We start from the raw sequence: 15,067 nt of genomic DNA on the forward strand, positions 1-15,067 counted from the left end.
GCATAAGATTTATGTGGAATCTAATGATTGGAGTAAGTTTCATATAATTATTACGGTGGGCCCGTAAAAATCAAGCGTGGATGTTTATGCCAACATTTTTCTGTTTGTGTGACCCATTTGAATCAAAACACATCTTGATCATTTGGGAAAGGACCTAACATGGGATTATGCATATAATGGTTAGATTAGGTCTCATACACAAAACTTCAAGAAAATATAATAAAAAATTATAAAACCCGTAATTTCTGTAGCTTCCTCTTGGAAGCCGATTGCACAATGTCAGAGACACTTCACCAATGTCGGTTGTGTGTTTTGTTACCAAGTTCCGTTAATCCACAATTGTACTATATACACTGTCCATCCATTTGGCAAGATTAATTTCCAGCATGAGTCCAAAAATTAGACAGATCCAAAACTCAAGTGGACCACACCATGTAGAATAGTAGGACAATGACATGCCCAGTTGAAACCTTCCTAAGGCATACCATGATTTTTGTTCACAATCCAACCTGTTCATAAGGTCACACAAACCTGGATGAATGGAGAAAACAAATATCATCTTGATCCAAAACTTTTACGCCACTAAGAAGTTTTCGATACTTGGCAATCAATTTCCATTGCTTTCTATTGTTGAGCTTTGGATCTGCTTCGTTTTTGGGCTCGTAGCCTAGGAACTTAGATGCTAGCAAAAGTAAAGAGGATCGTAGAGTCGTACACAACTCTTTTCAATTGGTTACAGCCGGTTTTGCCGGTTTAGCAACTTGATTACAACGGGCATTTACACCAAATATTTTCAAATATGTTATCCAACGGCTGACGAGGAGACACGACTCGACCTCAAAATAGCCTTGCATACGCTCGACTAGGGGTGCACACGGGTCGGTTTGGCTTGATTTTGAGGTGAACTGGAATCAAACCGATAGTAACGATTATAAGATAATCGAAACTAGAACCAGACCGTTGGCACCTTAGAACCGAACCGGACCGTAAAAAACGGTTCGGTTCGGGATCGGTTCCATGGTTCTGGGCTAGCTTTTATCTAGGGTTTTGAAAAGGGGGCATTCAGAAGAATCGGAGATCAGAAAGAACGAGATCAGCTGATTTTTCATTTATTTTCTGGAAATTCAATAAGATAAAATCTCAGAGCCTGAGCGAGCTCTTACGTTGTTGCGGCGTCTTCTATTCACAAAAAACCCCCCTACGAAGATGAATCGGGAGAAGCTCATGAAAATGGCTAGTGCCATTCGCACTGGTGGAAAGGGGAGCATGCGAAGAAAGAAGAAGGCTGTTCAAAAGACCACAACAACAGATGATAAAAGGCTTCAGAGCACCCTGAAGAGAATATGGGTGAATGCAATCCCAGCCATTGAGGAAGTCAATATCTTCAAGGATGATGTTGTCATTCAATTTCAGAACCCAAAAGTGCAAGCCTCAATCGCTGCCAATACATGGGTGGTTAGCGGATCTCCTCAGATGAAAAAGCTTCAGGATCTACTACCTGGGATCATCAATCAATTAGGGCCTGACAACTTGGATAATCTGAGGAAGCTTGCAGAGCAGTTCCAGAAGTAGGCACCAGGTGTCGTCCCCACAGAGGCAGATGATGATGATGATGTGCCAAAGCTTGTACCTGGAGAGACATTTGAAGCAGCCGCAGATGATGGCAAAGCTTCTTAAGAGTTTTCAAGGGAGTTTTTGTTTTTCATTTTTACCTACCTTGTTAAATTTTTATTACCGCTGCTCGAAATACTAAAGAAAAAAGGCAGGTATTTTGGTGTTGTTAGAAACCATGGTAGAGTTTCTACGGTTCGGTTCAACGGTTCGCATCTACGATTCGGTTCAACGGTTTGGATTGGTTCTACAGGGCCCTGAACCGGAATCGATCCGTAATCAACGGTTTTGAGAATTTTGGAACCGGAACCGGACCGTTAGCATCCTAGAACCGGACCAAACTGGACCGATCTAACGGTTTCAGTCTGGTTACATGGATCCAACGGTTCAATGTGCACCCCTACGCTCGACCGTATAGTACCATTTCCCTAGCGTTAATATAAGGTCGAGACGTGTCTTATAATCCACCGTTCCAGCTTTAGAAAAGGTAAAATTGATAATTCCATTATTAGGTTCCGTGAGCTCTACCAAGATGCGTATGTTGTATCTGTACCATTTATTCATTTGGAATAATCATTTTAATATACCAGCCCAAAACCTCAAGTAGATCCACGGCTTAAATGAACCACACCATAGAAAGTAGTGGGAACCTAAAATGATATATAAAAATAAACGGGCAGTGTGGATATATAATACATACACTAGGGGAATGTTCCAGGGGTGGTTGTTCAATCCCCAATGTTTTCTCTTGCGTGGCCCATTTGAGTCTTAAATCTAGCTCTTGTTTTTTTTTTTTTTTTTTTCGGTAGTATGTCCTAAAATGATCTCGTAAAATAGATGAATGGAATGAATTTATCATAAACATCACGCTGAACCTCACCTGGGCTTCCAGTGCAAAAAATAATAATAATAATAATAATAATAATAAATAAATAAAATAATTAAAAAAATCCTGCATAGTACCATTTCCCTATATATATACATATATATATATATATATATAGAAAAGGATCTATGAGGTCGAGCTTGTGGGCCCCACCATGATGTATGTCGAACATCAACACCGTGCACTTGATGGGTCCCCTTCAAAATATGGGATATCCCAAAAATCAGTCGTATATAGAACTCAGGTGGGCCATACCATCTAAAACCATGCGAAGACATGCGTAAAACATATAAAGGCACTTGGTGGGGCCTGAAATTTGGACGCGTCTAAAACTTGGTCTAGCCCCTCATCCAAGTGGGACACACATAATGGATGGGCTGGATTTGTGAACCACATCTCGGTGGGCCCAACATATGATTATGAATGTTTTAATGGAGGGAAACCCCTCTCAACTTTTGTATGTGGTGTTGCCCACACAAGTAACGAATTGACTTGATTTTTAAGCCCTAGGCGTACCATGGAATGGTGCATCTGACTGATGGGGTAGATGTTCGACACGCATCATGATGGGCCCACACAACTCGACGAAGAAAATGCCAAAAAACATTGGCCTTACCTGTAACGCTCAATCTGAGGCTGCACAACGTGGTGGTAGGGAATGAGGGAGAGAGAGGTGGAGGCAGTCGTGGCTGGGGGTACCGATTGAGGGAGAGAAGGAGAGAGAGAAAGAGGTGGAGGCGAACGTGTCTGGTGGTAGGGATTGAGGGAGAGAGAGGGCTGCACGCGGACGTGGCTGGTGGTAGGGATTGAGGGAGAGAGAGGGCTGCATGGGGTATGCCTGCTGGTAGGGATTGAGGGGGAGAAAAAGATGGTTGCATGGCTAGGGATTCAAAGGGGTAAAAAAATCCATATTCACATGGCCGTGTACATGTTCGGCCTCAACATAACCGGAACGACCGATCTCTCTCCTTCAAATCCCATCTAGAACATCTCCGTTGATTTCAAATTTGCTGCATCCAAAGTTCTGCTGTGGTGTAGGATCGGGGACCCAACTCTGTTATATAGTAGTTGAGGTGAAGAGAGTTTGAAACCCACCACAACTCTCTTCACCCAACTCCACACTTTCACAATCCCAGTACTACTCAAATTGCTGTCTGCATAAAACAGGCATAGCATTGTAGCCCTAATATTAACACCTGCGCCGATAGATTGCGCAGCGGATCGCACTGAAATAGGGCCTACTAGTTTACCCAATCACACAGTCCAATTGATAAGACAATCCAGACCGTTGATCAATAAGGCCCACCTTATAGCGTTCTAACAATCACGACTTCCAATATTGTAATGAGTGGATTAGATCATGATTTTCCACCCACCAAGGAAGTGAAAATACACAAGTCACCCCACTTACAACTTCAACCTCATATCAAACATGATCTTAGTGATTTCTCTTTAAAAGTAGTAAAAGTGACTGAAATTAGAGTATGATTTTTCAATTTAACGGTGTCTTCCAAACCTTATAAGATCACTACAACAATCCATGGTTTTTGAATTTGACTTATATGTCTAGCCAAGTCAGGTAAACTCAAAGACTCAACTCTCAACGATTCTGCCCCAAGTCTTCCCGAGTTGTATTGAGTCAACCGAGTTTTCAGGCTCACTAGATGAGTCTTGTTGAGTGGGAAGGATGTTCGCAGTCCCCCTCTCTCTAATCTAACCCTACCTCGCTCGCCCAGGCCAGCTAGCACAACAAGAGAATGAAGGAGCTAATCTACTTGTTTGTGCATGCGAGGACAGCTCGGCTAGGGGGTGCCAGAGGAGCAACGATATTCATTGACTCGACGAATTCTTCTTACAAAGTCAAGCAGTATGTTCGAGTTTTCGAAAGAATCGGCTCCAAAGTTCACCGAGTCCAGTTGAATCGGCTGGAGATATAACCAAGTCGATTTGACTCATTTGAGTTTTGAGTCGGGTTGAATCGGCCGAGTTTTGAGTTGACTCACCGAGTTTTAGAATAATGATGAGATGAGTAAGAAAGAATGCGAGGGTGGACGAACCTGGGTCTCTGACAGTGGCGTTGACGGCGTACCCTTTCTCTAACAAGCTTTTAACGAGCATGGATCCCACATATCCAGTGGCTCCAGTTACGCATGCCATCTTCCTTTCCATCCTAGCCGTTGCCATTTCTATCCTTCCTCTAACGAAGATGAGAGCCGTCACCATACACCGACGCTCCTGGTCTGCCCTTGGATTAAGTATACATCGTTATTGAAGATTATTATGCTAGTTCACCACCATTTAAAATTGATGGTGAATTTTCAGTCGTAGATAGAAATTTTTTATTATTTATTTATTTATTTACTTATTTTTACAAAAATCCACACCGTCCAAATCGCTCTAGCTGTGGATGAAGAGTAGAAAAAAAGTACGGCTAGAAGAATATACTAACATTTGTTTTGTCCTTGGAATTCTGGACCACTAACTAGCCATCCATCCATCCATTTATAGATGGTTGGTTTGCATGATCAATGTTGATTTTAAAGTTGTGATCCTTTTACAAAATGGCCCACAATTTGGATGGTCTGGATAACAGTAGATGAGAGTTGGATGTGCGGAAGAGGCGTCACCAGTTTTTTCAAAATGGTGGGGTACCATTATAGCTGTCTTCCACCATTTTTAATTAGTGGTTTGCAGCGCGCACGTGTACCCTTTCCACGTACACCGCAACTTTACCATAGGACCGAATTAGATGCGATCCCGGCCTCAGTACACGGTGCGGCCCTGACGGTGGGGCCCACCTTGATGTATTTATTGTTTATCCATGCCGTCTATTCGTTTTTTCAGATCATTCAAAGGCAGAACCCAAAGCGGGAGCAGATCCAAATCTCAGGTGGACCACGCAATTGAAAAAGGTGGTGATTGAACGTTTACCCATTAAAAATTTCCTTGTGGCCATCGTAATGCCCACCGTACTGTTTATTTGCCATCTTACCTGGTGGAATCTGAGAAGGTCAGAAAGACGGATGAAAGATATATATATATATATATATATATATATATATAGGTACTATACGCTGACCGCATAATACCTTCCCAGAAGGTCGAGTGCACTACTATGCTAGTGGTCCGATAGTGAAAGCTTGAAAAGGACAGTAAGATTTCACAGGATGAGTGAAGAAACAAAATCAAAGAAATCGATTATTAAAATCCGACTCCCTGTATTTCCTGGGAAAGCTTTAGCACGAAGGTAATGCTCTAAAAATCTAGGTAGGCCCTATTGTGGGATTTTTTAAGAAATTCATCCCTTTCATCCGTGTTTCCATATCGTGTAAGGGGTTGAGGCTAAAATTCAACCAAATCCAAGTCCCAAGTTGATCATATCACATAAAACATTGAGAATAATGATTTCAACCATTAAAATCTTGTTAGGCCTCACAGTGATGTTTATTTGTGATCTAATCTGTTCATAAGATCATACGAACATGGATGAAGAGAGAAAACAAATATAAGCTTGATCCAAAACTTCCATGGCCCCAGAGAAGTTTTCAACAGTAGACATTCAATTCAATTGTTTCATGTGGTGTGGTCCATTTGAACATTTTATATGATTAATTTTTGGGCTCAGGCCCTAACATTATATGGTAAAATGGATGGACAGAGCGGATCAGATATATAAATCATGGTGGACCTCGTAAAGTTTACTCAGTACACTATGCATAGCGAGTTACTCGCCCGCAATTTGCTTCCCGGCAAACAAGCCGTTCTGGAAACGGATTGGCTACTCCCCTTCCACCAACTAATGGCGGGTGGTAGGTGCTCTATGGGCCCCACAATGATGCATGTGTTTCATCCATGCTGTCCATCTATTTTTTAGATCATTTTTGGTTATGAGACCAAAACTAAGGTATATCCCAATCTCAAGTGGACCACGTTGCAGGAAACAATGTTGAATGAACGTCGACCATTAAAAATGTTTTGGGAGCCAAAAAAGTTTTAGATCAAGATGATATTTGTTTTTTCACTTCATCTATGTCTGTATGACCTAATGAACAAATTGGATGTCAAATAAACACTACAGTGGGTCTTAGGAGGATTTTAATGGTGGATATCCAATCACTATTGTTTTCCTGTAGTGTGGTCCACCTGAGATTTATATCCCTTTCATTTTTGAGATAAAGCCATAAAATGATATATAAAAATGGATGAATGATACAAAATGAAACACATACATCATGGTGGGGCCCATAGAGCACCAACCACCACCAATGGGCTAGTGGCACCGTTTCCGCCCGTACCGCACTAACGCAAAAGAAAGGGAAGCGGATTGCGTACTGTCTCGTACCCTAAGCGTAGTGAATAAACATTGCGGGGCCCACCTTCATTCATGCATTTTATCCAACCCATTCATACATTTTACCAGATAATTTTAGGGCTTTAGCCTAAAAATAAAGTCTATAAAAAGATTAAGTGAACCACACCAACCTAAACAGTGTGAATTGAACTTTTACCGTTGAAAAGTTCTTGGGGACCACGGAAGGTTTAGATCACTCTTATATCTGTTTCTTTCCCTTCATCCATTTTTTTTTTTTTTTTTAATCTTATGAACAAGTTTGATGAAAAATAAACATCACTGCATGCCTTAGAAAGGTTTCAACTGTGGAAATCAATACTTCAACTGTTTTATGTGGTATGGTCCATTTGAGGAGTGGATATACTTGAATTTTGGTCTCAACGCCTAAAATGATCTTTAAAAATGGATGGACGGAGTGGATAAATCACATGTATTCATAGTAGATCCAACAAAGTTTACTCAGTATGGTGAGAGCTCACTTGAGTAACTCAGTACACAATCCGATTTCAGAAGAAAGAGAACGCGGATTGTGTCCTTCCTCGCCCGGATGGTAATCCGTCCGGGCAGGGCTCGGTGGGGCACAATGTGATATGTATTTTATCCACATCGTTTGTTACTTTTCTCGGATCATTTTAAGGTATGATACTAAAAATGAAGCAGGTCCATAGCTCCAGTGGACCACACCAAAGGAAGCTGCAATGATGATGACACCCATCGCTGAAACCTTTCTAAGGGCCGCCGTGAGTTTTTTTTACCATCCAACCTATTCAAAAGGTCATGTAAATGTGGATGAAGTGAAAACACAAATATCGGATTGATTAAAAACTTCTCCATCTCTCAAGAAGTTTTTAATGGTGGACGTTCAATCCCCAACTTGTGATCCACTTGATCCCTTGACCTGACTCATTTTTTGGATCATATCTTAAAATGATACGAGAAAAACGATGAACGGCGTGGATAAAACACTTACATTACTGTGGGGCCTAGCAAGGCTTCAATGGTTGAAATTATTATTTCCACTGTTTCTTGTGATATGATCAACTTGAGATTTGGATTTGGTTCAATTTTAGGCTCAACCCCTTAAATGATATGAAAAAATGGATGGACAGGGTGGATTTCTCAAAAAACCCCACGGTAGGCTCCAACCAAGGTTTGTAGGGTAGACCTTCATGTAGGAGGCTTCAGTAGGAAATATAAGAGAGAGAGAGGTGGACTCCGATTTTGTTTCTCCACTCTCCCTATAAAATCTCACATTTCTCCTTATAAAATCTCACCGTTCTTTTGAAACTTTCACCATCCGACTGCTAGTATAGTGCCAGCACTCGACCTTATGGGAAGGTACTATGCGGTCGAGCGTATAGTACCTTCCCCCCACCCCCCACCCCCCCTTCCAATTCTCACCGCAAGAGACCCTTGTATGGGCACACATTGGCTAGCTAATGTTGAATTTGTGGCCCCACTATGATATATGTTTTGTATCCATGCCATTCATCCATATGGAGAGATCATTTTGGGGTGAAATTCAAAGAATGAGTGACATCCAAAGCTCTAGTGGACCCCACTACAAAAAACAGTGGGGAGAGTGACGCCGCCGCTAAAAACTTCTAAAAGCCATAAAAAGTTTTCGATCAAGATTATATTTATATTTTCTCTTCATACTGAGTTACTCAAGACGCTCTTATCGTATTGAGTAAACAAAGTTGGGCCACGTTGAATGTATGTGGTCTATCTAGACCGTCCATCCGTTTTTCCATCTAATTTAAGGGGTTGAGCCCAAAATTGATGTATATCCAAAGATCAAGTGGATCATACCATTGGAAACAATGGGTATACTGATTTCCACCATTGAAACCTTTCTAGGCCCCACAGTGATGTTTATTTTTCATTCAACCTGTTCATAAGATCATACAGACATGGATGAAGGGAAAAACCAAATATAAGCTTGATCCAAAACTCCTGTGGTCCTCCAAGTATTTTTCAATGGTAGACATTCAATTCAATTGTTTCCTATGGTGTGGTCCGTTTGAATAGTGGATATACCTCATTTTTTGGTTCAAGTATTAAAATAATCTGTTAAAATGTATGAACGGAGTGGATAAAATAAATAAACCATGGTGGACCTCATAGAGTTTACTCAGTACGCTATGCATAGTGAATTACTCACCACGCAAACCGCTTCCTAACACGGGACCTCACTCTATGAAAGTGATGTCACCAAGCTTTGTGGACCCCACTATGATGTATGGGTTGTATCCACAACGTTCACCCATTTGGAGATATTATTTTAAGCCATGAGCCAGAGAATGAGGCAGATCCAAAGTTTTAGTGGACCCCACCACAAAAAAAAACAGCAGAAATATTGATGCCCTCCGTTGAAACCTTTCTAAGGGCCACCATTATGTTTTTTTTTTTTTTTTCAAAATCCAACCAGTTCAAAAGTTAACAAAGACATTAAAGAAGGGAAAATATAAATATAGGCTTGATCGAAAACTTTCTATGGCCTTTAGAAGTTTTTAACGGTGACATCACTCTCCCCACTATTTTTTGTAGTGAGGTCCACTGGAGCTTTGGATGTCACTCATTCTTTGGATTTCATCCTAAAATGATCTCTTCAGATGGATGGACAGTGTGGATACAAAACATATATCATGGTGGGGCCACAAATTCAGTAACAGTGTGCCCACACAAGGATCTCTTACGGTGCGAATTGGACTGCACCAAGTTATCCTTCGGTATGGTTCGTAGGAGACCATTACTGTGTGTGTGTGGGGGGGGGGGGGGGAGGGGGAAGGTTCCATGCGATCTGAGTTCAAGCTTTGTGGGCCTCATCATGATGGGTGTCAAACATCTACGCCATCAATCAAATGCACCATTCCATAGTGGGCCTAGGGCTTAAAAATCAAGTTAATCCATGACTTGCGTGGGCCACACCACATACAAAAGTTAAGAGGGGTTACCCTCCATTAAAACATTTATAATCATTTTTTGGGCCTACTAAGATGTGGTTCACAAATCCAGCCCATCCATTATGTGTGTACCACTTGGATGAGGGATCAGACCAAGTTTCAGACACATCCAAATTTCATGTGGGCCCCACCAAGTGTTTTTATATGCTTTAGGTATGTCTTCACATGATTTTAGATGGTATGGTCCACTGGAGTTCTGGATACAGCTGATTTTTGGGATATCCCATAATTTAAAGGGGACCCATCAAACATGGTGTTGATGTTCGACATACATCATGGTGGGGCTCATGAGCTCGACTCGTATAGAACCTATTATATATATATATATATATATATATATATATATATATATATATATATATATATATATATATATATATATATAGGGAAAGGTACTATGCGCTCGAACTCACGATAAGCTCCCGTGAGGTCGAGCTGTGTGGGCCCCACCGTGATGCGTGTCGACCATCAACACCGTGCATTTGATGGGTCCCCTCTAAATTATAGGATATCCCAAAAATCAGCCATATACGGAACTCAAGTGGGCCATACCATCTAAAATCATGTGAAGACACCGTTAAAACATATAAAAGCACTTGGTGGGGCCCACCTGAGTTTTGAATGCTGCTGAAACTTGGTCTGAACCCTCATCCAAGTGGGACACATAATGGATGGGCTGGATTTGCAAACCACATCTCGGTGGGCCCAAAAAATGATTATGAATGTTTTAATGGTGCACGGCCCCTCCCCACTTCTGTATGTGGTGTGGCCCACACAAGTCACGGATTGACTTGATTTTTGAGACCTAGGCCCATGATGGAATGGTGCATCTGACTGATGGGGTAGATGTTTGAAACGCATCACGGTGGGGCCCACACAGCTCGACCTCATGGGACGTTCCCATTAGCTCGACCACAGAGTGCCTTTTCACTATATATATATATATATATATATATATATATATATATATATATATATATATATATATATATATAACGCTCACCTGCGAACCAGTTCGTACCCGTTACATACGAACTTTTTTGAGAACTCATCATATCTGATGAGTCTCGAAAATCTGAACGGTCCACATGAAGTAGAACCTCGTGAAATCCCCTGGTACCAATTTTTACTTTGAACCAAAACTTTAGTAGGCCATGAAAAATGCAAACAGTTTCTCCCCTTGATTTGAATTTCTCTTTTCTATGGCCCACCAAAATCTTAGATAAGGGTGAAAATTCACCACCTGAGGTTTCATGGGATTCCACATCTTATGGACCATTCGGATTCGACACCAATGACACGTGTGAAAAGGTGCGCGCATGCGTAGGTGAGCATGCCTATATATATATATATATATATATATATATATATATATATATATATATATATTTCATCCAAGTCCTTTTGACCTTCTCACCAGTAGGATGGCAAATAAACAAGACGGCCGGTAATACAATGGCCATAGGGAAGTTTTTAATGGTGACTTGCGTGCACCTTTTCACACGTGTCATGGGAGTCCGAACGGTCCATGTGATGTGAAATCCAATGACACTGTAGGGAAAGTTTTTTGCCTTGATCTAAAATTCTAGTTGGCCATAAGAAAGATAAATGAAAATCATGGGAGGAAACTATTTTCATCTTCCATGGCTCACTAGAGTTTTGGAAATTTGGGCCCGTAGTGTTCATGAGGTGCTTCTTCGGGTGAACCAGTTAGATTTTAGAGTCAAATCATGTATGATGGGTTGTCAAAAACGTTTGCACGAGTTCAATGTGAACTGGTGCGCAGGGGAGCATACGGATATATATATATATATATATATATATATATATATATATATATATATATATAGAGAGAGAGAGAGAGAGAGAGAGAGAGAGAGAGAGAGAGAGATGGTCCTATGAGATTGACCTGATGGCAAATTCGCATGAAGTCGAGCTATGTGGGCCCCACCGTGATGTGTGTTGAACATCTACACCGATGCACTTGATGGGTTCCCTTTAGATTTTAGATTATGAGATATCCAAAAATCAGCCGTACCAGGAACTTGGGCTATACCATCTAAAACCACGTGAAGATAAGCCCATAACATATATAAAAGCACGGACTTGTGCAAATTTTTTTGAGAACTCATCATAAGTGATGTAACTCTAAAATCTGACCGGTCCACTTGAAGAAACACCTCATGAAACCCCTCGGATCCAATTTTTAATTTGATCCAAAACTTTGGTAGGCCATGAAAAATGAAAATGGTTTCCTCCCTTGATTTGTATTTCTCTTTGATATGGCTCACCAGAATTTTAGATAAGGGTGAAACTTTATCCCTTAGGGTTTCATACAATTCCGCATCAATGGACCGGTCCGGTTAGACACCCATGACACGTTTTCAAAGGTGCGTATATTAGGTCCAAAAGTTGTACGGCCCGCTGAAGTTTTTAATAGTCAATGGAAATGTTTTATTTGGTACGGTCCAACTGAGATTAGGATGTACCCCATTTTTGGTACCGTACCTTAAAATGATCTGTAAAAATGGATGGACGGCACGGATATACAATATATACATCACTGTGGGCCCCACAGTGCTACACTGTTCTGGAAAATGGATGGACGGAATGGATATACAATATATACATCACACTGATCTGGAAAACGGATGGACGGCATGGATATACAATATATACATCACTGTGGGCCCATAGGGCCCCACCAAATGCACTCCCCTTTACCATGCGGTGGTGCGTATCTGTAGGAACTACTCGTGGTCATCCAAACCGTTGATATGGTAGGCCCCATCGGATGATCCTAACCGTCCTATAACAGGGTCATCTCTACTTTCTTGCATAGATATAAGTTATTGGTTTGGTAGCCCCATCGGCACACTATCCACACGCAACACATGTGCCAAGCTGACAAGTATGGGGACATGGACTAACCAGTTATCAGTTGGCCCAGCCCTACACAAAAATCTGGATCGTCCACTTATCAGCTGGCCCAGCTCTACATGAAATCAACGGATGGTTTTGAAAGAAAAATTTAAACGATCCACATTTAACGTAAAGCGTAGATAACCTTAAAGGTGGACCGACCTGATACCGTGGGTAAGACTGCGTGTGGGGCGAGGCGGCTAGATACCACACGTGCCAACATGTCATGTGTGATATCAGGATGGTTCATATCTGGGACAACACCGCCAAGGTTGCTTGGTGCGCAAGACTAATCAATCTCTCTTCTTATTTTGGGTCTACACATCGGTGTACCGTTTTACATGGGCGCGGATTTCCTACAGAGGCCTTTTGCAAGTAGTTCTTGCGCAAAGATGCTGGGTGGGGCCCACTGCAATGTATATGAGATATCCATTCTGTCCGTCGGTTTTGAGAGATCAATTTAGGAGGTGCGACTAAAAATAAAGAGGATACAAAACTCAAGTGAATCACATGAGGGGTCATATATATGGACCACGATTAGAGGTGGGCATTTTGAACCTGATCCGGTGGATCCAACCCGATCCGACCCGACTCGGTACCGTTCCGAACAAAACCGACGGCTTAGATCAGCCTGATCGAGTCTCTCAACCCAGATTCGATAGTATTTCGGGTCAGGTTCGGATAGAGGTTGATCCGGACAGATCCGACCCGGATACTCGAACCGAAAGGATCCGGCCCGAACCGATCAGACCCGACCCGAAGCCTAAAAATAGTAGACTATAACCTTGCCTTTGAATCAGATGATGATCAGGCACACATGCCCGATTGGCATGTGCGAAGGTCGAGTAGCATTTATGATTTTTTCCGCTAAAAACTCATCCTTTCGTCGGACGTAAATTAGTCCGTATTACCACACCTCAGCTACACTAGCCTCAAGCTAGGTGGCTAGTCCGTGTGCGAGGGACGAATTGGTTGCTCCCCTAGTCGGTGCTTTGTGGGCCTCACCATGATGTATGTGTTTCATCCATTCCGTTCATACATTTTTACAGAATATTTTATGGATTCATAAAAAAAATGATAGGTATGTAAATCTTAGGTGGACCACATAACAAGAAAACAATAATAATTGAATATCTACCATTAAAATTTTAAAATCCTTCTAAGGTCCACTCTTCTGTTTATTTGACATCCAATCTGTTGATTAGGTCATAAAGACCCAGATGGATGGAAAAAATAAATATCAGCTAGATCTAAAACTTTTAAGCCCAAAACGTTTTTAATGGTTAACGTTTATTTAACAGTGTTTCCTTTAATGTGATCCACTTGAGATTTAGATATATCTCATTTTTTTTTAATTCCATAAAATGATCTATAAAAATAGATAGAAGGCATGGATGAAACACATACATCATGGTGGGGCCCACAGAGCACCGACCAACAGCCAATGGCTGGTAGCACCGTGGCAGGGGGAGTAGCCAATCCGTTTCCGTGCAAGGACGGGACTGACGCTCCTCGAGCTCCGAGTTGTACGAACGGTTCAAAGGAGATTAAAGGTATATGGGCCCCATAATGATGTATTTATTATATCGACACCGTTCATATATTTTTAGAGATCATCTTAGGGTATTATCTAAAAAATTATTAATATCCAAAAATCATGTGGACCACACCACAAGTAGCAGCAGCGAATGATTTTCACCATTAAATATTTCATGTGGTCTACTTGATAGTTAGATCTGTCTTATTTTTCATCATAAGCCTTATGACAATCTTACCAAATAGATGGACGGTTTAGATTTAACACATACCCCATGATAAGACCCACATAACTTGTTAAATTCATTACAGCAAGTCCTCACCCACTGTATATATAAAAAAACGACGTCAGAGTTCTTTCGTGCATTGCACGTTAATATACATGTTCGGTAAAAACATAAGCATAGTAATGGATAGTTTTTGTATAGCTATGTGGGGCCCACCTTGATGTATATGTTTTATCTAAGCCGTTTATCCATTTTGACATATTAATTAAGGCATTGAGAAAAAAAATAACATATATTAAAGGTTGAAGTGGGCCACATTATATGAAAAATTAAATTAAATTTATACGGATCCGAATCATACCTAACTCGATCAGACTCGGTTTCTCTGACCGAGTTGGACTCTGTTCGGGTCAGACAAATTATGCATTGGATTTGTTCGGGTTAGGTGACCCGGATTTGATTCCGGATCTGATCGAGTCCGGGTCAAACCATGGCCATATCGGATCTGATCGGGTTGAACCTAATCCGCTCCGATCCGGACCGATGCCCACCTCTAACCACGATGATG

General features: G+C 41.3%; 1 protein-coding gene across 1 annotated transcript; it reads left to right on the forward strand.

The window, feature by feature from the left end:
* The first annotated feature begins 1,152 nt into the window (after positions 1-1,152).
* On the forward strand, positions 1,153-1,797 carry LOC131236076 (nascent polypeptide-associated complex subunit beta). Its single transcript, XM_058233165.1, has one exon. The coding sequence runs from the start codon at positions 1,207-1,209 to the stop codon at positions 1,570-1,572; it is 366 nt and encodes a 121-aa protein (XP_058089148.1). The 5' UTR covers positions 1,153-1,206; the 3' UTR covers positions 1,573-1,797.
* Positions 1,798-15,067: the final 13,270 nt, after the last annotated feature.

The sequence above is a fragment of the Magnolia sinica genome, unplaced genomic scaffold, assembly GCF_029962835.1.
Source record: "Magnolia sinica isolate HGM2019 unplaced genomic scaffold, MsV1 ctg198, whole genome shotgun sequence".
NCBI classification, from domain to species: domain Eukaryota; kingdom Viridiplantae; phylum Streptophyta; class Magnoliopsida; order Magnoliales; family Magnoliaceae; genus Magnolia; species Magnolia sinica.

Excerpts from the sequence above, each read along its gene's own strand:
- LOC131236076 (XM_058233165.1), top strand. The coding sequence starts at position 1,207 with ATGAATCGGGAGAAGCTCATGAAAATGGCTAGTGCCATTCGCACTGGT.